This window comes from Sturnus vulgaris, chromosome Z (genome assembly GCF_052056855.1).
Source record: "Sturnus vulgaris isolate bStuVul1 chromosome Z, bStuVul1.hap1, whole genome shotgun sequence".
Lineage (NCBI taxonomy): Eukaryota > Metazoa > Chordata > Aves > Passeriformes > Sturnidae > Sturnus > Sturnus vulgaris.
The window spans coordinates 11,748,055-11,773,456 of record NC_142283.1 but is presented as its reverse complement, the minus strand read 5'-3'; the positions used below and the strand labels follow the sequence as shown (position 1 = coordinate 11,773,456).

The following is a 25,402-nucleotide window of genomic DNA, read 5'->3' as shown; positions in this document are numbered from 1 at the left end:
GCTGGAGCAGACTGTTCCTGGAATACTGCACTCTGTGGAAAGGGACCTGTGCTGCAGCACTTCATGAAGAACTGCAGGCCACGGGAAGGACTCATATTGGAGGACTGTCACCCATGAGAAACCTGTGTCTCTCCTTGTCTTTTTCTTGACCCTGTGAGTCTTTTGTTGTGTTTCCTCTCCCCTGCTCATGGAGAGGACAGAGAGAGTGGCTTGGGTAAGTACCTGGCATCCAACCAGGCTCATCCCACTGCATGTAGGCAAGCACAAAGGCTATATCCAAGCATATGCTGAGGAATTGGAACCTGTTTTTCCACATGGAATTTTCTAGTAAATTGAATGACATGCAGAGTTTCTCGCAGTTCTGTTTAACTTCCATATTTATGAAAATCTGAATCTTATTGTTTCAATTAATCCATTGGGGCACATGCACTAAGAATTGTTGGGAAAAGTCTGGGGAAAGGAATAGTTTAAAAACAAAAAAAGTGGTGTGCATGAGTCTTTTGGAGAGAGAACTGTAAATCCTCTTCTGGTGAGCAGCTGCTTTAATTTTTGAGCTGTGGTAAGCTAGCAGCCTTTAAGTGGTGCAAGAGTCTTGAGTTACTTCTGTGATCTGTTCCATAGGGTTTCTCCAAAGACACTGGTAACATTCTGCACTAATGACATGCTCCTTTGCACGCTGATGGCAGGAGACAGCATCCTCTCCACTGTGACCCATGTTATTGTGGTGAGCATCCCATGGTCTTTCATGTGGGGTGGACCAATATGTAGTGCTTTAGAAAATGAGGTCCGGGTTTGTTTTATTTAAATTTGCTGAGCATTTTAGGTGTTTTTGTTTGGTAGAATCTGAATCAATTTTAAAGACTTTCTGAGTCCTTAGAGGAGTATGCATGTTTCGTGGATTTTGGTGCTTTTCTGCGTGTTTGTGTTTATTCCTGTAAAAATATCATATTTAATTTTCATGCCAATAATTAGTTGTAGCATCCGTAGGAATTGAGGAGGACAGAAGTGTAAATTTTCTGAACTTCCCCTGTGAGCAGAAAAGCCTTAGGGAGGCTTACGTTGATGTGGTTCAGTGTGATCAGGTCAAAATTTCTATTATCATGTAATGGTTTTAGCAATACCAGGCTTTGTCCATTTGTTTGTCCAGTATTTTCAAGATAAAGTGCAGTCTAATTGCTATTGTTATGTTGCTAATGATTCAGGTGTGTTCATTTATGATTATGTTCATATTCCTAATGTGCAGTTTAATAAATAAAGGAGAACTACAATGTTTATGGCAAAATTTAAGTACTGAAGATTAAAATAAATCATAGTAAGTTTAGGTGCCTACCTGTTTATCAAAGTTAAAAAAGCATGAGAATGTTTGATTTTTTGATGTCAGCCTATAAACCTTGTATTTGAGTCCTTGCTTCATTCATTCGTAATAGAAAAGAGATGACAGAGGATAAATCAGTTATGTACCTCAATTTATAGGCTTTGTGTATGACTTGTCTAAGCAATCTTTTTTCTGATTATGTGGTGTCATAGATTACTTTAAATGCTTATCAGTGGTGAAGTGAGAATTTATTAAAATAAGATTTGTAGGATTTGTGGTTTGTGGCCTTTTCTTGAAATTGAGCTTCACATAAAAATTAGAGAGGTTTCAGATACTCACTTTGGCCTCTGAAGTTAAGGTGTGTACAGCTTCAGCATTGCAGTGCACTCAGCTCGGATAAAAGCTTTTTGAAGATTTTTTTTGCTTATGGATAGTTTTTAAAAAAAGAAAACTATTTCTTAAACTATTCTTACACATTTTAAGGCCTCTATAATGTGCCACCAAATCATATCTTTTATTTAAAAAACAAAATTGTATTTGTCAGAAGTTTTGATTTTGAATCTGTGATGTTTTTCTCTTTTATTTTTTTGTTTTGTTGCAGGATGAAGTACATGAGAGGGATAGGTTCAGCGACTTCTTGCTAATAAAACTGAGAGATGTGCTGCAAAACCAGAATAATTTAAAACTAATTATTTCTAGTGCTGCTCTAGATGCAAATCTCTTTGTTAGGTATTTTGGAAGCTGCCCCGTAATACATAGTAAGTATTTATCTTAACTCTTAAATTTGAGTATACTTGCCATGAGACTCATAGATCTTACTAAAATGTAGAAAACTATTCTGAATAAAGGCACATGATGCATACACTGAGAGTTACAGGAATCCTTGTTCTTCGTGTATTCAAGTTTCTTGTTTCTAACTAATCTTTGCACCTACTTCAGAGTGTAGTGTTTCAATCACTAGGAGTTCTGTAAATGCAGGTATGTCCTGCCCCCCTCCACTATTAATTCAAGAGGTAGGAAAGGTTATTGGAGCTTCACGAGTATGATATATATTAATACATTCCGTTAGATTCTAATTCTTCAGGCCTCATGAAGGTTGTTACTGGATAAAACACAGATAACTGTACCTGTTCAGTTCAAAAATACAGGCAGGTTGGGTTTCATGCTTGAATCCCATTATTCTTAGATTTAAAGGAAATAAGTAGTTGTTCTTCTGGGTAAATATACAAAACAGGTATCTAGTTTCTCTTAAGTTTATGTTCAGACTCAGTTACCTGCAGTTAGATTACATTCAGGTGCAAATGAAAGTTACCATTATTGCTCTTTTAATTTAGTTTGACTGATCTTTAGTAGAGGCAAAGTACAGATGTGTGGGAGATGGGGGGTTTTTGTGCATTTGGGTTTTTCCCCAGCCTCCTAGCTTGCAGGTTTTCTGCACGGGAGAGCTCCTCTGGCACCTTGCAATTCTCTTACTTTTTCAACAATGATGTCCAAGTTTAATGTGTTTTGAAAAGTAGCTTTTAAGATAAATGCTTTATTTGACAATTGGTAGATTCTCTGCGTATCAGCCTTTTTAAAAAAAAATCTCAACAATTTTAGGAAATGGGTGGAATCGCTTACTGGTTTATTTTAGCAAATGTTTGTGAGAAGGAAACCTCTTTTTCCTTTTTTTTTGCAGATAGAAGTGTTTATTTCTAGTTCCCAGTTTTGAATTTCTGCCTAGTAAAATTAAGGGTTGCATCTTGTTGGAGACTAGAATCTGGAAATTACGCGAATCCATATTGTCTGAATTCTTTTTGCAAGGGAGAGCCTCAATTGTGATTGTTGTGTGGCTTTCCATTTTATTCTTTTTGCAGCTTCCTGTTCTTTTAGATCAGTATATTTGTGTTGGAAATTCTGATGGTAATCTCTCCAGTTTACCACAGTGCTTATGCTGGTTATGTAACAGGCCAATAGCAATTGAAAAGATGTTTTTTTCCTTTTTTTTTTTTTTTTTTCCATTTTGAAAATTTAAGAATTAAAAGAAGTGGCTTTGTCTGTTAATGTAACGAAAAAGGTTTGATTCTCCTTCAGCAATATGGCTGACAAAATCCTGACCTCAGAAACCAAAATTTTGTAGTTGTGGATTGCTGTAGTACACAAGAGTTTTGATCAGTGTTGGAAGACTTTCTCTGTGACAGCTTCTAAAAGTGTGTAAATTGTGGATTGTTCTTTCTGAAGGAATATCCAGTGTGATCTAAAGTCAGCTTAAGGGACTAGAAATGTAGAGATTTTAATTCTTCATGCAAAAAGCATCCTTTAATATCCACACATAAGGTCTAGAAAAGAGTCATGTTGAAAAAGAATAAATTAGAATAAATTCTAATAATAAATTATTAGAAGGTAAAGACCACTGGAAGATCTTATCTGTCAAGAAGTATTCAGTAAAGAAAGCCCGGCTTTGCTGAATTTGTTGAGGTAATTGAGATAAGTCAATCTCCTCACATACATCTCATGAAAAGAAAGTAGTTCAATACAAAGATGTACTGTTTCCTTGTGGAACCTTGCACAAATTGCTTATTAATTAATTACATTTTAAATCCAGGTGGCAGGCTTACATGGCAAGTTCTTGTTTGTAACCCTAAACAAAAATGGTTGTTCGCTTTTTCTAATTTTAAAAAATTTGTAGTTAATAACTGTCAATTTTATGAACATCTATTGCTATAGCACTTCATAAAATTGAACAGGTTGATGAGAAACGAGGTGGCATTTTACTTTGGAAATGTTTTGTTTTGTATAATTTTGAGAAAAATAAACTCCAGCGAATATAATTAAAAAAAATGCTGTAAGTGAAGCTAGTGAATATATAATATTTGATGGATTTTTTTTATACTTTTAGTCCAAGGAAGAGCTTTTGAAGTTAAAGAGATGTTTCTGGAGGACATTTTACGAAGCATTGGGTACACAAACAAAGAGATGGTAAAGTACGAAAAAGAGAAGCAGCAAGGTTGGTGGACTTCTTAATTGTAAGGGTTGGCAACGAGAATCATTGATTGGTTGAACAAACAATTAACAGGATTATTTTCTGTTAAAATTCCAAAGTCAGGAGATTAAATGAGACATTATTAGATGACAGCAAGTATCTTTAAGCTCTAAGTATTTACATTTTTGAAATAGTTTATGCAATTAAAGAAAAAAAATTTGATTCAGTGGTTGCATTCTTTTTGCTTTCAGCTGATAAATATAATGTTTTTTATTAATTGTTATGGTGTGGAGTTATATATAATTGGAGGATCTGCCCATATGAACACTAAAAAAGCATAGGATGCTCTGTACCTGTGGGTGCAAATTAACGTGCTGGCAGGATTTTATACATCTTGTACAAAATGTACAAGTTGTTCCCTTCAATAATATCTTTTACTGCATTCTTCAGACATGGATGTATTTGAGCTAAACATAATTGATTTTCAGTTGATACTTCAGAAGTTTTCCTGGCAACTGAAAGTAATGATCCCAGTGATTATTTAAGGAAAAAAGATTGTAAAAATGCAAACCCTAAAGCTATAACATACAATCCTAACTGAATATTTATCGCAGTGCTCAGCTCTGATCACTGGGACAGAAAAGTTCAGTTAAAACACTGGTGTTTTCTACTGATTCTTCTGTACAAAAAAAAGTTGTTATGTGCAGGGATTGTATCACTTGTCTTCAGCATTTCACTTCTATAGAAAGATCTGAGCTGAGATTGTGTAGAAGGTAATTACTTAGGAAGCTCCTTTGAATGGAGTAGTTTGGAATAATGGAGGCTTGAATGAGCCCACCAAAATGATGGGTTTTGCCTTGTTTTTATACCCCTTGTTTGCAGTGGTGCACTTTGGGTACTCTTACACGTATCATTTAGGTTAGACTGGTAGTAGCATTCTAGATTAAATAAAAGAGGTTGAATAGGTAAAACTTCTATAATAGGCACCTAAAAATAGGTGAAACTGCTATAACTATTTTTTAGTGGAAAACAGTAGATAATAAAGATGATTCTAAAACTTTCTTGGGGAATACTTTGCATTCTAGAAGAGAAGCAGAAGAGCACTCTTGCTAAGTGGTGTTCAGCTCAAGAAAACACTCACAAACTGGCATCTCGGAGACAAAAATCTGTTCCAAGGGCAAATGAAGAGTACAAATGGTTGGATGATGGTGGTGACACAGTATTTAATCAACTCGTAAGTTTTTATTTTTATTGGAGGAGACGTTTATATTTGCGTTGTATTACTAGCAATTTTAAATCTGTTTTCTAAAGATAGTTCTGTAGAGTCTCTCAGGATATTAATGTCTTTTAAAGATTACTTTGTTAGGATGTACTGCTCCAGCTGAAGTTTACTCTTCAGTTATGGTGTTGTACACAATGTTTTCTTAGATCAAATGGCTTGACTGCCATGTGTGAGTACTTGCATATAACTTCGGTCAATGCATAACTGATACCTGAGTGCTGGATTTCTGATTGCTGTTGGGAAAACTAACCATTCAAATTCTTTGTGGGTAATGTATGAGAATAAAGACAAGTCTTGGAAGAGATTAATCTTTCAATATTGTTTTTTATCTTCAGACCGAGAAAGATGTGAATTGCCTCGAACCATGGATAGTAAAAGAAATGGATTCCTGTCTTTCTGACATCTGGTTGTATAAAGATATTGATTCCTTTGCTCAGGTGTTCCATCTTATTTTAACTGAAAATGTCAGTGGTAAGTTCCTTGTGTTATTACATAAGGAAAAAAGCAGCCTTAAATTTATGGTTACTTTTATCTCCAGTTTCAAATGTTGTTACCTTTACATTCTGACGCCTACTGAAAAAATGAATAGGGCAAGCAGAATTAATCAGTTGTCCAGTTAGTTGTTGTTTTGAAATATTGACAGAAGTGTATTTCTAAAACTGTGTGGAATTCACATGAACTGACTGCAAAGATAAAATGAGGAAACAAATTTTCTGTGGGCTGGAATTTGAAAGCAATATTTGAATATTTGTATTATACTTAGATGAAGAAATACCATTTCTCTTGGGTTTGCTGATTTTTTTTTTTTTTTTTTTTTTTTTTTTTTTACTTCTCAGTTGATTATAGGCACAGTGAAACAGGTGCAACTGCTCTGATGATTTCTTCAGGGAGAGGCTTTTTGAGTCAAGTAGAACAGCTGATCAGCATGGGAGCAAGTATCCACTGCAAATCATCCAATGGCTGGTAAAAACAAACACAGAAACCAAAAGATAGATTTATTTGTCAGTAGGAGAGAGAACAAAACTGCTATAATATCTAAATTTATTTGCTAACTTATCACACTGCTGTAGGAACTATAGATTTTGACAGCCTAAACAGTTTCTAACTCCTTTTAATCACATTGTTTTCTGTAAATTCCACATTGAATTCTTAATTACATGGTCTTGATTATGGGCTATAAACTTCATTTCAATAGGTTTTATTTAAGACACTGGTTAGCAGAAAAAGTGTAATCTACTAAATTGAACGAAAATGTTTGGCAATTCTTGTTTTCATGAAGTTACCTATATCAGAAGATCTTTGTTATATTTCTAAATATGTTGTAGAATGAAAAATATTTGTGAATCTGTAAAAACTGTGATGATGAAACGTGTGTTCCTATAAACAGGGAAGTACAGTAAATAATTGAAGTATGGAAGGGTGAGAATTGGAATTCCAGGGGTCTGATATTTGGTACTAACACTTGAAAAACATGGGAAGGAATGCAGTTTAAAGGTAAAACATTGAACTGCACTGTGAGCAGGACAGCTTCTGAAAGACATGAAACAGCCCAATGCTTTCCCACATTGTGATGAGAAACGCCTGGAGTGTGCCTTTTTGGGATGACTTAAAGGGTACTGCAAACAGGCCCGTCTGATCTCTGCACTGGTGGGCTTTGTAAAGGAATGGCACATTCTTCCTCCTCATTTCCTTGTGCATGTTTGCAGATACTCCTGTATAAAACTGACTTTCTTTTGTGGTGAAGAACTGCAGTTATCTAAAAATCAGATAGCTACCAGATGGGAAGTTGCGTATCCAGCAATAACAGTACTGATAACAGCACATAAATGGATATAAAAGTCTGGTGTCAGTTGTCTCCTTGGCTGATGTGCTATTCATATTCATCTTTTGAAGTGAAAAATGAAAAATACTTGTGCAACTCTTTTTAGGATGGCTGTGGACTGGGCTAGGCGTTTTGGACAGACAGAGGTTGTTGATCTGTTGGAATCCTACAGGTAAGCTGCCTTTACTTTGCAGAAAGAATTGTATAGCATGGTAAAGGGAAATTTGAGTTTTGTGTTCTTTTATTCAGAACAGTTTTTAGCTTTTCATGCTGTAAAATCTGGACTAAATAGCAATCTTTTTGAGAATAGGAGCATTTAAAAAACAACAAAAAGTTTGTACTCAGAATCATAATGTTTATGTTTGCACAACTTGGTGATTCTATACTATGTACTGTTTATTTTCAATGTTTACTTTGGAAACAAATCTGTCATGTGTTTTTATCTGTATATTGTTTATACAGAGGTAAAATAGTAAAGAAACTTTATAGAAGTAACATGTACATTAGGCCATTAAGAATTATATTTTTATTAACTTAGTTATCATAGTTGAGTTAGTGTTTTGTAAAGGTATTTATTGTATTTTCTCTTGGTGTAGTTTCTGCTAGTGGGAAGTTTTTGGAGAATATGTATCTCTTAAAATTTTTTTCTTGAACAGATAAATGAGAAGTATCTTTATACTTTCATCTGCTTATGGTTGTATTTCAATGAAGTTTAAGAAGACTAAAGTTAACTAAAGACTAAAAAATGAAGTTACATGCTTTGTTGTGTTAACATTTTAATCAGTGAACAGCAGTAGCGTGGTGATTCTCTTCTGCTACACTTAAAAATTAGAATTTGAGACCAGTAGTCATGTTGGTCTTGATCTGAGTTGATGGATGAATGCAAACCTGAAGGGGGCAACTTTGACTCTGGTCTGTGTATTTTTCTATTACAGTGCTTCATTTGGATTTGGAAATCTGGATGAAAGTTCCCTGGTCCAAAAAAGTGGTAGTGACCTTAGTACAGAGGACAGAGAACTACTGACAGCTTATTATCACAGTTTTGATGATGAAAAAGTGGATCTGGATCTGATAATGCACTTACTTCACAGCATCTGTCATAGTTGTGATGCAGGTGGGTAAATACCCACACTCCCAGTAATTTTTGTGCATTAGCTTCTGATTAATTATGCTCCTTTTTCAGAAATCCTCAAAAGTTAAGACCTTCTGAGTGCTAACCTACATGGCACTGACTTATATTTGAATTTTCTGTTTAACTTTGCAAATCCACTTCTCTTTTTAGGAGCAATTTTAATATTTCTTCCTGGATATGATGAGATAGTCAGCCTGAGGAACTGCATTCTTTTTGATGACAGGAGATTTGCTGATAATGCTCACAGGTAAAACCTTTAGGTTTCTGTGGCTTTTCATTGCTTCTTTTAAGGATCCTTTAAATGTACTTTTTGTCTTGCATTAGATACCAAGTTTTCTTGCTTCATTCGAGTGTGCAGACTTTGGATCAGAAGAAAGTGCATGAAACTCCACCTTCTGGCGTCCGCAAAATTGCAAGTAGCAGAGGACTTTGTCAGATGCTACAATGATCTATTTTGCCTTTGCTTTTACAGTTACTATAGTTTTGGTTTTGATTCTTTCTCATTGCAGATCCTTTCTACTAATATTGCAGAAACAGGCATAACGGTCAATGATGTTGTGTTTGTCATTGACTCAGGCAAGGTGAAAGAGGTATGACTGCCTTAAATTTTCCTAGGGTGATTCTAAAACACACGGTGCATAGATTTTGGAGAATGTGGTTTTTGTTTTTGTTTTTTTTTTAACTTTACAGTAGGCTGAGAGCTAATGCCTGTCAGGCAACAGACCTCACTGAAAAGTTTCAACATCCGTTTGTTTTAAGATCAATACTATAAATAGCTGACTAAAAAACAGGTCTAAAAACCCTGTAAAAACTAATGTAGGTTGATGTATTGATGTATCTTTTTCTTTTTTAATTTAGTATTTCGGTTGGATTTTTAAAACAAGTCTTCAGTTTAGACCACCACTTTCCTGACACCACCGGGAGTTCCTTTTGTCCTACTATTGTATCAAGTCCAAAAATAATCGACTAAGTTTTTAAGCACTTTTTTTTGATGTGTTGAGTGCCCATTCCCAAATTATTTGTTCAGGGAAAGTGAGATAACATAATGATTTTAAGGCAATTTAAGACCTAGTGTATTACTTTGAAATTGGATAGGATTGGATTGGATCCAATTAAATTGGATTTCACAGGTGATATGCATACCAAATTTCTGAAGTTCTCATAAAACAAACTTTTTTTGCAATTTTACATCAATCTAAGAAAATAAGCAGGTAGTTTCCAAGATAAAAAGGAAAACTTTATTCAGTATAATAATGTATTTTTGCTTGCTTTGTGACATCTCAGAACACAGATCTGACATATCATTTACTGACTTGCACTTACTTATTGACTAGAAATAGTTTAATTTCAAAAGCGGTGTGGCACAAAGACACTGCAAAGAAGATACAATCATAAATTCACTTGAAACTGAGAAGATACCTTTGTGTCAGAAGCTGCTATATATATATTACTGTTACTGTATTTTTTAGAAAACTTCTGTTGGTAATCCAAATGACTAACTTTTATATCATATACCCCATTCAGTGTTTGTTCCTTTCTTTATTTTTATAGAAGTCTTTTGATCCGCTGAATCATGTTACAATGCTAAAAATGGGGTGGATTTCAAAAGCCAGTGCTATCCAGAGAAAAGGAAGGTAATAAATGCTTCATACTGGTTTTCATTTTGCAGATATCCACCCTCCTGTATGTTAAGAATGAAGCACACAACATAATAACTGTTTCTAGCCTAGTCCACTGTTGTGTTGGACAGTGGCCAACACCCATTCTCTGCAGATGGGTAGGGGTCAGTATGTATTTCCTTGGAATCATTTCCCAAGCTGTAGAAAAGTGATGCTCAGGCATTTCCCAAAGGTCTAGGTTATTTTCTCCCCATTAATTTGTTCTCCTACCTCTTCCTCCCACATAGCACCAGCAGTCTGCTGGCAGAGGACTGCCTATTTCACTTTCTCTCAACTGTCTGTAACTTAACAGGCCATGATCATATTCTTCCTCCCACTGTGGGCAAGGACTCAGTTTATATAGCAGCAAATGCCTGTTTAATCAATCAAATTGGCATTAAGCTACAGGTATTTGTGCATGAATGTGAAAATCTGCTATCTCTGTCCATTCATTCACAAGTTATTTTATCTTTATTCTACCTTTTACTCCAAGGGTCATTTCTGTTAGGGAGATGTGAGGGGAAGAAATGAAGTTTGCAACTTAGATTCCTTACAACAAAGGATGATTGAGATTAGGACTGGTCTTAGGTTAGCAAAAAAACCCACAGCACTTTACTTAGATAAGCCTTGTTTTCCCTTCTCCAGATTTTTCAGTCTTGGGTTGAAATTGCAGTAAAAAATTGCCACACTGTCAAAAATAATCCATGATTGGAAAACTCCCACTTTGTGTGTGACTTATTCTTAAAAACACTTTCTTCAGAACTGCTTCTGCTTTTCCATTCTTAGTTTCTGTGTCTGTTTGTTGGCTTTTGGTTTTGTTTTTAGAAAGAAATCCTAATTTTCACAGCTTCTTATATTTTATTTTGAAGGGCTGGGCGCTGTCAGCCTGGAGTCTGTTTTCGTCTCTTCAGCAGGCTCCGATTTCAGAATATGTTGGAATTTCAATCTCCAGAACTTCTAAGAATGCCGCTTCAGGTGAAATCATAACTTTAGAAATCATAACTTCAAAAAATGTGATGACATCAAACCATACTATTAAGTGCAACAAATCATGTGTTTGGGGGTTATTTCCAACTCTTGGTAATCTTTTTTGTTCTGCCTTTTAACTTGCAGGAGATTTGTTTGTACACAAAACTTTTGGCTCCAACTAATTGTCCAGTTGTAGACTTTCTTATGAGAGCTCCTGATCCTCCACCTGCTGTAACTGTGAGAGATGCTGTGCATATGCTTAAGGTCAGACAAGGAATAGCTTTAGATGGCAATTTTATTTGATTCCAAATTTGTGGTGTAGCAGTCTGTCTTACTTACTGGCTTCAGTTTGTACTGAAGCTGTTTTTAATTACTTAAGGATGTTTTGAATTTTTGTTTACTGTCTGTTTTCATTTTATGTGTGGAGATGTGTTCTCCCATATCAAGGGAAGAGAGTGCTACAAAATCTTGTCTCTGTTAATTTGACTTGCTTTTCAAGTGTTTGGGAACAAGTCTAGTTAATGTCCAGTATTCACATTATTTCTGCTTTCGCTGTAAATTGATTTTGTCCACTGTTCCTGCCCCACTCTCCTTCGTTTGTTTGTTTGTTTATAAACAGACCATAGATGCCATGGACCCTTGGGAAGATCTCACTGAGCTTGGTTATCACCTCAGTGAATTACCTGTAGAGCCACACCTCGGTAAAATGGTGTTGTATGCTGTAGTTCTGAAGTGCCTGGATCCTGTTCTGACCATTGCCTGTGCTCTTGCCTGCCAAGACCCTTTTGTGCTGCCCACGCTGGCCTCCCAAAAACGTGCAGCCATGCAGTGCAGGAAGCGTTTTGCTGCAGGGACGTTCAGTGACCACATGGCCCTGCTCAGGGCTTTCCAGGTAGTATTTCATTTCAGAGAGTACTAATCACAGTAGATTACCCATCAAGGCAAATAATGCACCAATCTACTTGAATGTAGAGTGGTGGACTGTGATTAAGTCCTTGGAGAAGACTTTATTTTTGCCTAGTGGCTTTCTGTGTGTTAGACTCATAAATTTGTGAGGGAGCACTTTTTGTGGTATGTTTCGTTGATATTTTCAAACCTTACAAAATTCTGAATGTTCCAACAATGTGCCTCTTTTCATCCTACTACACTGAGACCTTCAAATCGTGATCTTAATGTAATGATCTTTATTAAATTAATAATTTCAATTTGACATAATGATCATTGTAGTGAATGGGTAAAGAGAATCTAATTCTTGAACAGAAAAAAGAGTCTAGTTTGATAGATTTACTTTTAAGGTGGCTTTTGCGTTTATTTTCTTGACGTGTCATTTTTTAAAAAAATTCAGTTTTTAGTTTTAGCTTATAAAATTAATACACAAATGTAAAAACATTTTCAGGCTTGGCAGAAGGCACGCAGTGATGGCTGGGAGAGAGCCTTCTGTGAAAAGAACTTCCTATCCCAAGCCACAATGGAAATCATTGTAGGAATGAGAACACAGTTGCTTGGCCAACTTAGAGCCTCAGGTAAAGAACTTGGAAAAAATTTTGACCTTGTTTTAAAATCAAGCATATAGGAATTGGAACAAAAACCATGTTCACTGTTGTAATTTTCCTTACTTAGTTTGAAACACACCTTCCTGTGTGCATTCTTGCAGGGTATGGTGTAGATGTGAAAGTGTGGCTGATCTAACTGAAAGCACCCTCATCTCTGGAACGTGCCCCACTGCATTTCACTGTTGAGATGAATTTCTTTGCATCTTTGTTTTAAGAAATCATTCCCATAGGAAATGTCTTTGTATTGTAGAAAATTATTGTATTCTATGTTAGTACCCCTTATCAGGAAGGATTTCAGTGTAGTGGTTTCTTCTTGGTACTGTTGAGGTTGGCAGTGGTGAAAAATGCAGCAAATAAGTTGTTTATTTTGCCTTTATTTTCAAACTTCTTTTGAGAACCAAACACAAGCTAACATGGGACTGTTTTGTCCTGTTATTTTGTCAGGTTTTGTGAGAGCTAGAGGAGGAGCTGATATTAGAGATGTCAATACTAACTCTGAGAACTGGGCTGTAATTAAAGCTGCCTTAGTGGCTGGGATGTATCCCAATGTTGTGCATGTAGACAGAGAAGGCCTGGTGTTGACTGAGCCAAAGGAGAAAAAAGTGCGATTTCATCCTACCTCTGTTCTTGGTCAATCTCAGTATAAAAAGGTAAAGTCATTTTGAATTTATAGTTCACAAAAAAGAGCAGTAAAATCTATCACATATTTTAGAAATGTCTTTTCCTAGTTGGCAGTACTTTAAAAGCAGCATAGCTTTAGAAAATACTGTTCTAACCAGCTGATAGGATTGGAGTTTGATTCATTTTTCCATTGTTTTAATTAGTCCTTTCTCTAGATGGAACAAGGTAAAATGGCAAAAATACCATCCCTAGTTATAAAATTGTTTTAAAGATATAATGATCCCTACTCTGAAAAGCAAGAAGTTTTGCTCTGAAACTTTTTTAAACATTTCTTTTTAGAGCAAAATACTTTGTTTTATCATGGTAGTATAGCTTGTGAATCTGGTTGAATTCTCTCACACTTTTTAATTTGCATGTATATTTTTATATGTATATAATTATACATGTATTTATTTCTCAAAATATAGAATCACATAATGGTTTGGGCTGGAAGGGACCTTTAAAAGTTATCTCATTCCAACCCCCTGCCATGGGCAGGGACACCTTCCACTAGTCCAGGTTTCTCAGAGCCCCATCCAGCTTGGCCTTGAGCACTACCAGGTTGAGGCATCCACAACCTGGTGGATAAAATGAGAAATATGTTAAAATTTACATTACTTACAGGTAGAGGGTTTAATAACCTAGTCTTAACCTTCTCTTGCACAGATTGCCCCAGCAAATGGACATGCTGCAGCCATCCAGGCCCTCCCTACAGACTGGCTTATATATGATGAAATGACGAGAGCTCACAAGACAGCAAACATCAGGTGCTGCTCTGTTGTGACACCTGTCACCGTGGCCCTCTTCTGTGGACCAGCCAGGTTGCCAAGTAATGCCTTGCAGGCATCTTCATCCTTTCGAGGTACACTGGATTTGGAATGTTTCCATTGGTATACTAGTGTTGACATGGAAAGCTTATTTTTAAGTAATATTTAATACATATATTGACTGATTCTGAAAACAACAGTGTTACAATTCCTGTAGCTATTCAGGAATAGTCTGTAGGTTCTGTAATAAAGACCTTAGTTTTGCAATGGACGTTCATGTACATAAATTACATAGTTCTGAGGTCTCAGAAGTTAGAGTATAGTTTGTAAGGAAAGAATGCAGCCACAATGTCTAATGATAATACTGGTACTGAGAATTGTAGTATTTATGTTATTTTTCTACAGACTATTTGATACTTTGAACTAGATTATTCAAACTGAATAATTTAGAAACATGGCAAACAAGTCATGTTGCTTCTGACACACACATTTTCAAGATATGTTCTACTGATAATTTTTACCAGTAAAAATCAGAATAATTTTGTAGTACTACCTGTAAGTAGTGGAGAATATGTAGAAATTTCTTTTTTTGTTGTTATTTAAATTGAGTCCTGTTGGAATGAAAGCAAAAATAACTGCTGCTAGTTCTCATAGTTTGAATCAAACTAAAAGTCCAACTTATTTCTGAAGCTTTCCTGTCTTGCTTTTAAACAGTTAACCTTAGAACAGTGTTCATGCTGATTGAACTGCTCCTTAGGAAATTAAGGATTCCTAATTAATAGCAATATGTGTATATGTATATATTTTTTTCTTACTAGGTATTTAAATCTGCTATTTTACGAGGAAATAGAGCCACATGCCATTTTGCAAACAGCTTTAGGCAAAAGTTTGATAGTGGCTTGTGAGTACTAGTGAAGGTATATATGAGTTGAGTTAGATCACATCAGTACAGGTTTTTACATAGTAGGACCTTCAGCAGATCTGGCTGCTTGATTCCTGCTATCTGAAGCAAAGACTTCTCAGTGTATTTGCAGAAGAGGTAGTTTTACAAATGTTTACATTTTAAAGTCAATTTTAGAAGGAAAAATATTGCTGGTAATACAGTGGTGTTTGGATTTTTATATGTAAGTAGAAATAATACAGAAATGTTAATGCACCTTTTGTCATTAATTCAGGGGGAGGGGCATCTAATGATAGCAGTGATAGTGAGATGGAGGACAAAACAATTGCTAATCTGGCACTGCTGAAGCTGGATGAATGGCTCCATCTCAAACTGGACCCTGAAGTAAGTAAGAAATCATTCCTGGGCTTGCTTCATGTAGAAGAATTGCAAAAAGATGTGAAAAGGTTTTTGTCGCATTTGAGTAGCCAAGAATTTTCTTTAAGAATGTCATGGTCCATTTGAGTCTCTCAAACTGCATACTCTGTTATTTAACCTTTACTTCAGTGAGCTCATCAAGAATTAAGGGGTTTCAATTCCATTTGGCCCAGAGTTGTCTGTTCAGTGAATTCATGTATTTAACGTCCAAGTTGCAGGATTTCATAACCTATCTCCCATGTCTTCCAATTCTATTACCTATAAGCAAAAATAAAAAAAATAATTAGTCACCTAAGTCAACATTGAGAGTGGTCATCCCTCTTCCTTCATCTTGGTGTGGGTGTTGTGTTTATCATACAAGGGATCAGGAAAGCCTCAGCAGTCCAAATGCTGTTGGATCTGCTTCAAAAACTTTCTGGGTAGTATGATGTTTTATATGTCTGAGCTTGGCAGTTTTCTCCCTTTCCACCAGTCAGCAGATTCTGAAGAGACTGCCAGACAGAAAATAATGGCTGCATTATGGGGACAGCAAGCTGTGGGTGACAGTAGCTGCATAATGGCCCTTCTGCTCCTTCTGGCCTCCTGTCCTGCCTGCATGGTGCTCCATCAGACTATAGCATGATCTGGGACAGCCAAAATCTGAACAGCAGCTGAGAGAACAATTACATTGGTATATTGTGTTTTTCTTTCTCTGAGAGAATAACCAAAATTGGATTAAAAAAGGAGCACTTGAAGCTGGAGTTGCTGAAAAAAAGTTGCTGTCAGATTTTGGAAGGATAAATAAAAGTATCTCTGAAATGGAAGTCTTTAGGTCATTGGGGAACTGTGGCTGTGGTAGGAAGTAGTTCATGGGTCATGAAACACTTGACCTTACAGCTCTAATAAAAATACTGTTTCTCCCAGACATGTCCAAAAGAGTGATTTTTAAAATTTATTTTAATGGAAGCATTTCTGGTAACATGGGCACTAGAATAGAGTCTTCTGAATTTAGTCATCACATTTGAGCAGAAATCTATGTAAGAAAAATGTCACTTAGAGCTCTTTCCCCTCAGGTATGACTGAAGAGTGCATGAGTATAGATTGATTTGAGAGAAAGGGCATAAAGAATGAAAGAGCTGGGTTTTCTAGAAAGATAAAAAAGAAAGTCTCTGGATTTACAATATAATACGTTTAATACAGAGCTAAATGAAACGTTTCAAAAATTACCTTGCACCCAAGGAAAAGAAAGTAAATTAGCATTTTAGTTTAGATATTAATTATTCCTCCTCCCCAAGACTTTAGTCTTGCCTTTCATTTTGGACCCTGTTTATATTAGAATGCCAGGTGTGCTGCGTGATAGGAAGGAGATAGGGTCTTCTTACCTGTCTGATGAAAATTAGATTAGTCTTTAACAGAATTGGAATTCATTGCAGGCTGCTGGCATGCTGTTGCAACTCAGGCAGAAGTGGCACAGTTTGTTCCTGCGTCGTATGCGAGCTCCTTCTAAACCATGGTCTCGGGTTGATGAAACAACTGTGAAAGCAATTACGGCTGTTCTGAGTGCTGAAGAACAGTCTGCAGGTCTGCAGCAGCCTTCAGGAATTGGCCAGAGACCAAGACCTCTGACTTGCGAAGTACTTCCTTTGGCATCTGCATGGAAGTCAACTAGCAGCAGAAAAAACTCAACAGACACTGAACTGTGTGACTCTTCTAATGCTGAAAAGTAAGATGTTGAGGTCTCCTGCTCACTGTAGGTTGCAATTTATGTATACAAGCATCCTTTAAATTTCTGCTAGTAACAAGGAGGTTGAAACAGTGGAAATACAGTTGAAAGATGTTTTACTATTGTATGCTGCATTGTAATCCCACTGAGAAGTATTTTGTACATGGGTTTGCTGTTTGACAGAGCAGTCAGGAACACTGTCCTTGAATTGTGATCTTTGAGAGGCAGCAGAAGAAGCTTAACAGTAGCATTAAAAAAAGACACATGACCAGAATGGGTTTTTTAGTTAGTGTTTAATATATTTCATACTTGCTGTAATACATGTGGTCATGCAGTAGGCTGACAGATTGATGTAAATTGTTCAGTGACTGCTTGTGGAACTCAAGGTATGTCATTTTTAGGGTTTCAGTGAAATCTACATCTCCTGCACTCCACCAGCCAAAGAAATACAAAGAAAAAGATGTTTTGCTGTCCAAACGATCCTCAGATGACAGATCAGCTCAGTCCTCAGTGAGGCCTGCAGACAGCAGCCCCTGTGCTAGTCCTTCTCCAGTGTCTGGAAAGGTAGAGTTCTCAAACACCCTTCTCTTCAAAAGTAACAGAATTTCTTGCTGATACCATTCTGCAACTATTAGGTATTTTACTGATAAATTAGGAACCTAACTTAACTTTTCGTTTATAACGGCTGAATAATACTTCCTTCTGGAACTTAAAATCTAGACTAAATATCCTTGTTACACTAGTTTAATACAGTAAAAATAGTATTTGTGGACTGCTGAGATAAAGCAATCTGAAGTAGAAAAAAGGAGATTTTTTTTTAAAACTTGTTCTAATAAACGGTGAAGGTGTATTAATCTTTTTCAACTAAATTAGTATATCGTATACACACTTCTGAAGTTTTTGGATTCTGCCTTTCTCAGTTTCTGTAATAGCAGATATTGATAATGATTCTCTTTAAATATTGTATTATCTGCCTTATTATGACTGCTCGGGGTTTTTTGTGATGGATATTTTAACAAAGCACACATTTTTAATGAGATTATTTTCATAGTTGTCCCTATATACTTGAACAGCAAACTGCAGTAGCACTAAAGAGATCACTGAGAGGAAATTTCATGGACTCATTGGAGAATTTAGTAATTCCTCTTGAGTCTTTCAGCTTTTAAATTCAGACATTGTAAAAGGAAGAAAACATTTCCTGAAGGTTGAAGTGTGAGTAGTGTGCTGTAGGCTGCAGTCTAGGATGACTAATTTTGGTGTCATCTCAGGGTGTGTCAGACTTAAACCAATTATAATTAATCACTAGACATTTTAGTCCTATTCTGCTCTACTTGTTTTCTGCCCCTCATGGATGAATTACTAATTTTGAAAAGTGCTTTAAAAATGTAAAATAGATGTGAAATACATTTTAAAGCCATTTCACACAGGACCAGCTGATAGATATTATGTTTCTTCTAGAACCTGGAGGAGGAAGGGAGGAGCACAGTCAAGATATTTCTATCTTCATGTGTATAAAACTTCAGAAATAAAGCCTATTTTATTTTATTGTACTTAATAATTTAATTTATTTTCTCAGGGTTGCAAATCTCCTTCGCCAAGACAAAGCATGCCAGTTCGGTACTTTATAATGAAAAGCAGCAACTTGCAAAACATTGATATTTCCCAACAGAAGGGAATATGGTCCACTACGCCAAGTAATGAATGGAAACTGAATGGAGCCTTCTGGGAGAGCAGCGTGGTTTACTTAATATTTTCTGTTCAAGGGTCTGGATGCTTTCAGGTGAGTCTTAGACTAAATATCAGCAGTGGTTGATGGTTTAGGAGTGTGTAGCAAATGACTGTGTGTAGTGTGGATGGCTTTGCTTATGAGTTCTGATTTTCTGAGAAGCAGAACAATGTGTAAATATCTGTGCTTGCTGAAGAAAGAGTATTTCATTCTCCTCTGAAATATGCTTGTCCGTCAAAAGCTGAAACAGAATTGTCTCCAAACATCATGAGTCAGAAGAGTGTTTATACCCTACATTAATCCTCTAAAACAACAACAACAACGGCAAAAAATCCTAACAAAGTAGGGAATTGCTACTGTTTGCATGCCAAACTGTGTATTGTAAGTGAGCAAGCAGTTACAGTCAAGTAACAGCTTTCTAAAGCCAAGAAACTCATAAATTTCTTTATTAAAATTTTTATAAAAACTGATTTTATTCACTTCCAGTTAGGAATCGGGCCATGATTCTTCCAGAGCTGTGTCTTGACTTCATATTCAGTGAGATATTTGTCAACAGATTGTTGGTCAAATCTGTGGTCAGTTTGAAGTTAAAAACTTGACCTGGTAGTGCAAAGTTGCAGGTTAGCTGTGAGCCAGCTAAATTCAGTTGTTCCAGGTAAAGAAAACTCAACTTACTTCTTCATATATAAGCAATTTGTAAAGGTCAGCTGAATTAAAATCTAATGAACCAACCAAAACGCAGCTGTTTTGGCAATACCTCTGAAGGACTGCAATGACGTATTATGTATGATGGTTTGGAAAATTCAAATGTAATGCTGGAAGGTAATGTTCAGCAAGTCAGTTGATTCTGAAAATGGGCTGTTGCACTGGTGCTCTCAGACAATGAAGCAGGGAAAGGAGGACACTGGAGTCAGGAGTGGCTGACCTTGCACTGCCCTTCCAGTTTTGACAGTGCACTGCACTCTCATAGGAGCATGAGATTAACTTCTCTATTAATCTTCTCTTGTCCTAACTGTCTCTTTCTATTCCACATTTATTTTTTCCTCTGTTCTTTTTATTAATTCTCATTTAAGTCTGGTTTGAGCTGTCTTAAGATTGCTTGTCTTACAACAGCAGTGTGTGCTGGTAATTTACATTTGAACTTCGTCTTTTGGACTGCTGAATCCTAAATGGCATAAATTCACCTGAATAGTTGATACACTGTGTGTGGGGTTGGGTTTACTTTCAGTTTGTTTGGTGTGTGAGTAAATCGGGGTGTCCTTATGTAAGTTAGGTGCTGTCTCAGGTTTGGGGTTTCGTTAATTTTCTTTATGAATACTTGTCATGTTGGATTTTTGTCCAAGTTCACTAAAGAAGGAAATAAAAGGAACTCTGACTTCCTTCTCTGAAGAGCAGCTACACTCTTCCTAATCCTGTTGTGAAAGTTTGTTAACATAGAGGGAACATGAGAAGGAGCAAATTACCTACAAGTAACAAGGAATATGAATATCTAATGGACTATACTGTAGTAGAATAATTTCCTTCTGCTTCGGGTGGTTATGCAACAGTTTTTTAATCTGTTACAAAGCTCAAAAAACCTTTAGTGACAATTTTGTCATTGAGAGACATTCCTTATGGTCAAGCCCTACAAGACACAGTTGAAGTACAAAAAGAAGTGATACTTCCAGCTTTCTAGATGTAAACATTTTGGAAGCTCCAGCTTCATGATGGAGAGTGTATGAATCACTATGAAATAACTTTGAAAGTTTTATAGGAGGTTTGGTTATTTATTTCATTTCGCTGTAGACAGATATAGTCTCATTATGTCTGTTCTTTCATATTTCAATTTTTGTCCTAGGGTTTTGCTAGAATGAGTTCAGCTATCGGGTGTGAGAAAAGTCAAGACTGGGGATCTGCTGGTTTTGGAGGTGTATTTAAAGTGGACTGGATCCGAAAAGAAATCATTCCTTTTCAGTTTGCACACCATTTGCTCAACCCGTGGAACGACAGTAAGAAAGTACAGATAAGTAGAGATGGCCAGGTAATATTACTCTCTTTTAAAGTTCTCTTTAGTTGGTAGAACTATATAATTTTTATTAGCTTGTTCAGCCTTGACATCTCTACTTGTGCGTGTATGTGCTGATCTGAATTCACAGTTCGTTGGTGTATTGTACGTTCAGCTAATGCAGATTACTCCTGAAGTTAATGGAGCTATTTTGATAGAATCAAAATAATTTCTTGCTTATGTGTTTAAAAAATTATTTAACGGTAGACGGTTCCAAAAAGAAGTTGTTGGGTTTGGTTTTTAGTTTGTAATTTAATTTTGAAGGTTTGTGCCCTATTTGGTTGAGCTGTGTTCTTTTAGATAGTCTGTCACACCCAAATAACTGTTCATGATTGTAAGGCTTTTTTCTGTAAAGCCTGAAGAGAATCCTTCAGGATTTACCTCTTCTGAGGTAAAGATTAGGACAGTTCTTGGCATTTGTTAAAGCTCTAAATGTAACTTCAAAAAGCCAGAGTTTCTGTGTGGCAGTTTCTGCTTTCTCCCCATCCCCTCCCAAAACATCTCCGTGATGATTCAAGAGCTAAAATTCTTGTATCACCTTCTCTTCTTCAAAACCTCTCTCCAGTTGTAAGAAACTGGAGGAAAGGAGAAGTCCAAGGAATGGATGGCCACTGTATTTCCTGTGACCTCTCTTTCCACATTCTCCACCACACTTGATGAAATTCAGCTTAAAAGATGTGGAAAATAATGACCTTTAGTTAGTAAGTGACTGATCTGTGAGAGGTACAAAGTATCTGGTGCATCTGTTCTTGTGTATGGTGGTAGTGTGTTCACTGGGAATTACCTTTTTTGAGAACTGACAACTCACTGTGAATGAAAACACCCCAAACAGCCTGTAGGCCACGGTGGCTTGTAAAAGTTTTTATCTTCTGCTGAGCCCTGGTAAGAAAACTTTGCTCTGCTGGGAGTTCTAATGTTTGTCCCAATAGCAAAATTCTCTAGAGTTCTTCTAGAAAGGTTGAAAGCAATCAGCAGCAACCTCATCTAACAATTCAGTGATAAATAGTTTCTGTATGCTCAGTAGTAGCAGTACAAGTAACTTCCCTGATTTCCTGATGACTTCTAGGAGCTGGAACCACAAGTTGGAGAGCAGTTGCTGCAGCTTTGGGACCGTATTCCTTTGGCAGGAAAAAAACTGACTGAGCATGCCAAGTAATATGACAGAGGTAGTTATTCATGTATTGCTTGCTGGTTTTGTGGTAGACGAAAAGCTGTGCACATACAGTATATCATCACAGTACTGTCTTTCCTTTGTAGCTTGTGGAAGAACCAATACCATTGGTACTAAATATTCTATTAATTTAGATTTTTTTTTCCAGCTGCTTTAGGTTGTTGAAACCTCAGCCATGAGAACCAGCAGCATGACTACAATAAAGATGAGGAAGAAGGCAACACAACAACCTTCTGACATTCTTTGTCATGCTGTGCAGCTAGAAATGGAAAAATAAGAGGGAATTGTGTTGTTCTCAGTGTTTACTTGCCAGCCTGTTTTTTGACTGAGTTGGGTTTTTTACAGTAGTGTGCAGCTGATACCTAAAAATACGGTTAAGTTCAAAATAAAGTTTGAAACAATGGACCTCATGTAAGTTGTCTGTGGGTTTAAAAGAGTATAGCAAACAATTTAACTATGCAGTTTACAGTTAAAGCTTTCTCAACCCAGTAAAAGGTATGAGAATGTAAATGTTAATTAGTCTTGCAGTTCAATTTAAAAAAATACTAACTCCAAGTATATTGAAAGGCTCCTTAAGTACTTCTACATCCACAGTGCAAGAGAGCAGAATAGATTCATACAAACAACTAGGCAGCTGGAAATGTTAATTTAAAATTTATTTAAAGGTAATTATTTTAATTAGTTTAATTTATTTTAGTTATTATTTATTTATTACTTAATTTAATTATTTTAAATTAATTTAAATAAAAAAGGAGTGTGATACTTTTCAGATTGGGTGCACCCACTGATGTTTCCAGTGTCAGGGGGTTTTTTTCACCTTTAAGATGTGACTCACACCTTGAAAAGCTGAAACAGTCTTTCAGACACCTGTGGCCAAGTGGTACTTCCAACAGTTCACTAATATAGGCACTGTTAGAAGATTTGTATTTCTTTAAGAAACAATAAAAATCATTACCAGTACAACTTCTTGATCATTTAATATAGTCTTCATGCTTTCTTTCAAGTTGTTTCTTTTTCTTTGATATTGCTCCTGTTTTGGTTTGTCTTTTTCTTAGTCCTTAACATACTGTACTGTAAAGCTGGTAGAATGGGTATGATCACTGTCAGCACTGTTTGTGGTCATTCTTAGGTTAAACCAAGATTTTTTTTCTGTTTCTGAGCCTCTACCTATTTTCTTATGTCTGTTCAGGCTATTACCCCGTGCACTTATTTTGCATTCTGTGCAGTGACTTCCACACATGAACCATCAGTTTGATCTTTGCCAAGACTAACTGGGTGCCTGTAAGGCTGGTACTGCCCAATACATTGTTTGTCAAGACAGTGCATACAACAAGGGAGACATGAGGGTGGGTCTTTCTGCCTTTTACAGTGCTTCCAGGCCAGTGCCCACACAGGAATGTGGGGCAGTACTGCCTTGTACAGGTTTACAGGGCCCTGTGCACTCCAGAGACAGAGCTGGCACAGAGAGGGAGCACAGATAAGTGTAATGTTTGGTTAACCAGCCATATGGTACTTCTAAAAAGGACTGTCCAGCCATGGAATTTGCATTCCACAAGGCCACTGGCCTTGTGGGGAAGAGATTGTACTCTGCTGCCTGCCTGACAGGCATAGTCATGTAAGTCTTTGTATGCCCAGATGTTAGATGCAGCCCAGTCATGGTGAATTGCTTAAAACTATTGTTACCCAAATAACTCTACTACTGACTTGTCCATATCTAAATACAGTATGTGAGAAAATACCACTTATCCCTTAAGCTGGTGGTCTGGTGCCTGTAACCATCTCCTTTTAGCAGGGCTGCCTAAAGACTTTACACTCTGGTAGCAGAAGTGGATTGCCACTTTCTGTGATGATACCAACGGTGTCATCGGCCTGCGGAACTCCAGCACCTGCAGCATGATTTTTAGAGACACCCAACCTGCCTGATCATGACTGAGTGTGATCATCATACTGGAAGTGAAAACTAAGGCAGGATGAAGGGCAGGGAGCTAAATCTATCTGAAAAATAACAGGGCAGCAACAGCCAACACTTGAACAGAATCCTTGCACTGATGACAACAAATGGGAGAAATGGCCCATCTCCTCAGCAACAGTAAAAATCCCACTTTGTTGTTGTGCATTAAGAATGAATGAAGTTCTTGCAAGCTAGACCATTGTCCGTAACTGAAGTGTGAAGGAAGGAAACATAGAGAGGATTCTGAAGGATAGTCACAGTTTTGCAAAGCTTGTTCATATATGAACAAAACCTACTTGAGCAATGCTGGATCAGGACAATTCCAGTCATGTTCCTTACCACAGGTGGTATGAGCTTTGTCAATGTCTCATGAGAAAATGCTGAAGCTGTGCTGCCTCCTCAGGAACATATTCCTGAAAACAGGTGTGAGAAACAATGCTCACTTTTTAAAATTTTGAAAGGTTTATTAAACCTTAACAAAATACAGCAGAAGGACTGAATAAGGAAAAATTAGTGCTGAGAGTCCCTGTGACTAGCAGCCATGTGCTTGACTACAAAATGGTTGCTCTGCCTTTTATACCCCTGAGGTTTACATCAGCCAGCCCTGAGTCCATCTCCATCCCAAAGTCTGTCTGTCAACTCTTCTTCACCATCTATTGATGGAGACTGCTTTTACTTTCTTGCAACTTATGGAACTTTACTCTATGGAATCTCCTGAATGGCACTTCTCGACCTCTTCCTCTGCTGGCTCAAAAGGTACCTTGCAAGCCTGATTTCTATCTGGGAAAGGCCTGCAAGTGTACCTTGTTGCCAAGAACTGCTTGGGAACAGGCAGGTTCGGGGTCTCACAGAGGTCCCCTTCGCCGGCAACAAATCCATCACATTACTTATCTATATAACACAGGTAAAAACAGCAAGCTGTTTTCCCACAGACAGTGTTTTTTTTTTTTGTTACTGTACTATTTTGAAAGCAAAACCAATGAGAGACTCCAAATCAGAAATACAATTTAATAGAAAAAAAAGAGATAAAATAAAATACATGCAACAGTATTGAATCATAGTTTCAAAAAGTTAAGATTTTTGCTAAGGGTAGAAGTAGTTTCCATGACCAAGATGTAAGTTAGGTAGGTAAATGTCGCTGGTGGGGTTTTTGGGGTCCCTTTGGGATCCCTGAGACTGCTTCTGCAGCCTTCAGCGATGGAGCAAATTCCCGAGCCTTGCTCAGACAGAATTGTGGCTCGCAGTGAGCTCTCAGACCAGCGGGGTGAAGAGACCGGAATATGTAGAAAGGCACAAATCCATGGTTTATTCTATGAAGGCATCCTATCTAACATATACAAGGGTTAGGGTTTTACAGAGGTTTATGTCTT

The 25,402-nt window shown here is 36.8% G+C and overlaps 1 protein-coding gene across 1 annotated transcript; it reads left to right on the top strand.

Annotated features, from left to right (window-relative positions):
• The first annotated feature begins 664 nt into the window (after positions 1 to 664).
• On the top strand, positions 665 to 23,041 carry LOC106862825 (3'-5' RNA helicase YTHDC2-like). Its single transcript, XM_014892048.2, has 25 exons — positions 665 to 724; positions 1,917 to 2,073; positions 4,194 to 4,301; positions 5,363 to 5,511; positions 5,895 to 6,030; positions 6,396 to 6,522; positions 7,488 to 7,553; positions 8,317 to 8,495; positions 8,664 to 8,760; positions 8,838 to 8,925; positions 9,023 to 9,103; positions 10,065 to 10,147; positions 11,041 to 11,146; positions 11,285 to 11,404; positions 11,760 to 12,032; positions 12,537 to 12,663; positions 13,138 to 13,343; positions 14,020 to 14,215; positions 15,296 to 15,405; positions 16,851 to 17,140; positions 17,542 to 17,704; positions 18,717 to 18,920; positions 20,704 to 20,886; positions 21,977 to 22,076; positions 22,230 to 23,041. Exons 1-24 carry the CDS (start codon positions 680 to 682, stop codon positions 22,064 to 22,066), a joined length of 3,384 nt encoding a protein of 1,127 aa, XP_014747534.2. The 5' UTR covers positions 665 to 679; the 3' UTR covers positions 22,067 to 22,076; positions 22,230 to 23,041.
• Positions 23,042 to 25,402: the final 2,361 nt, after the last annotated feature.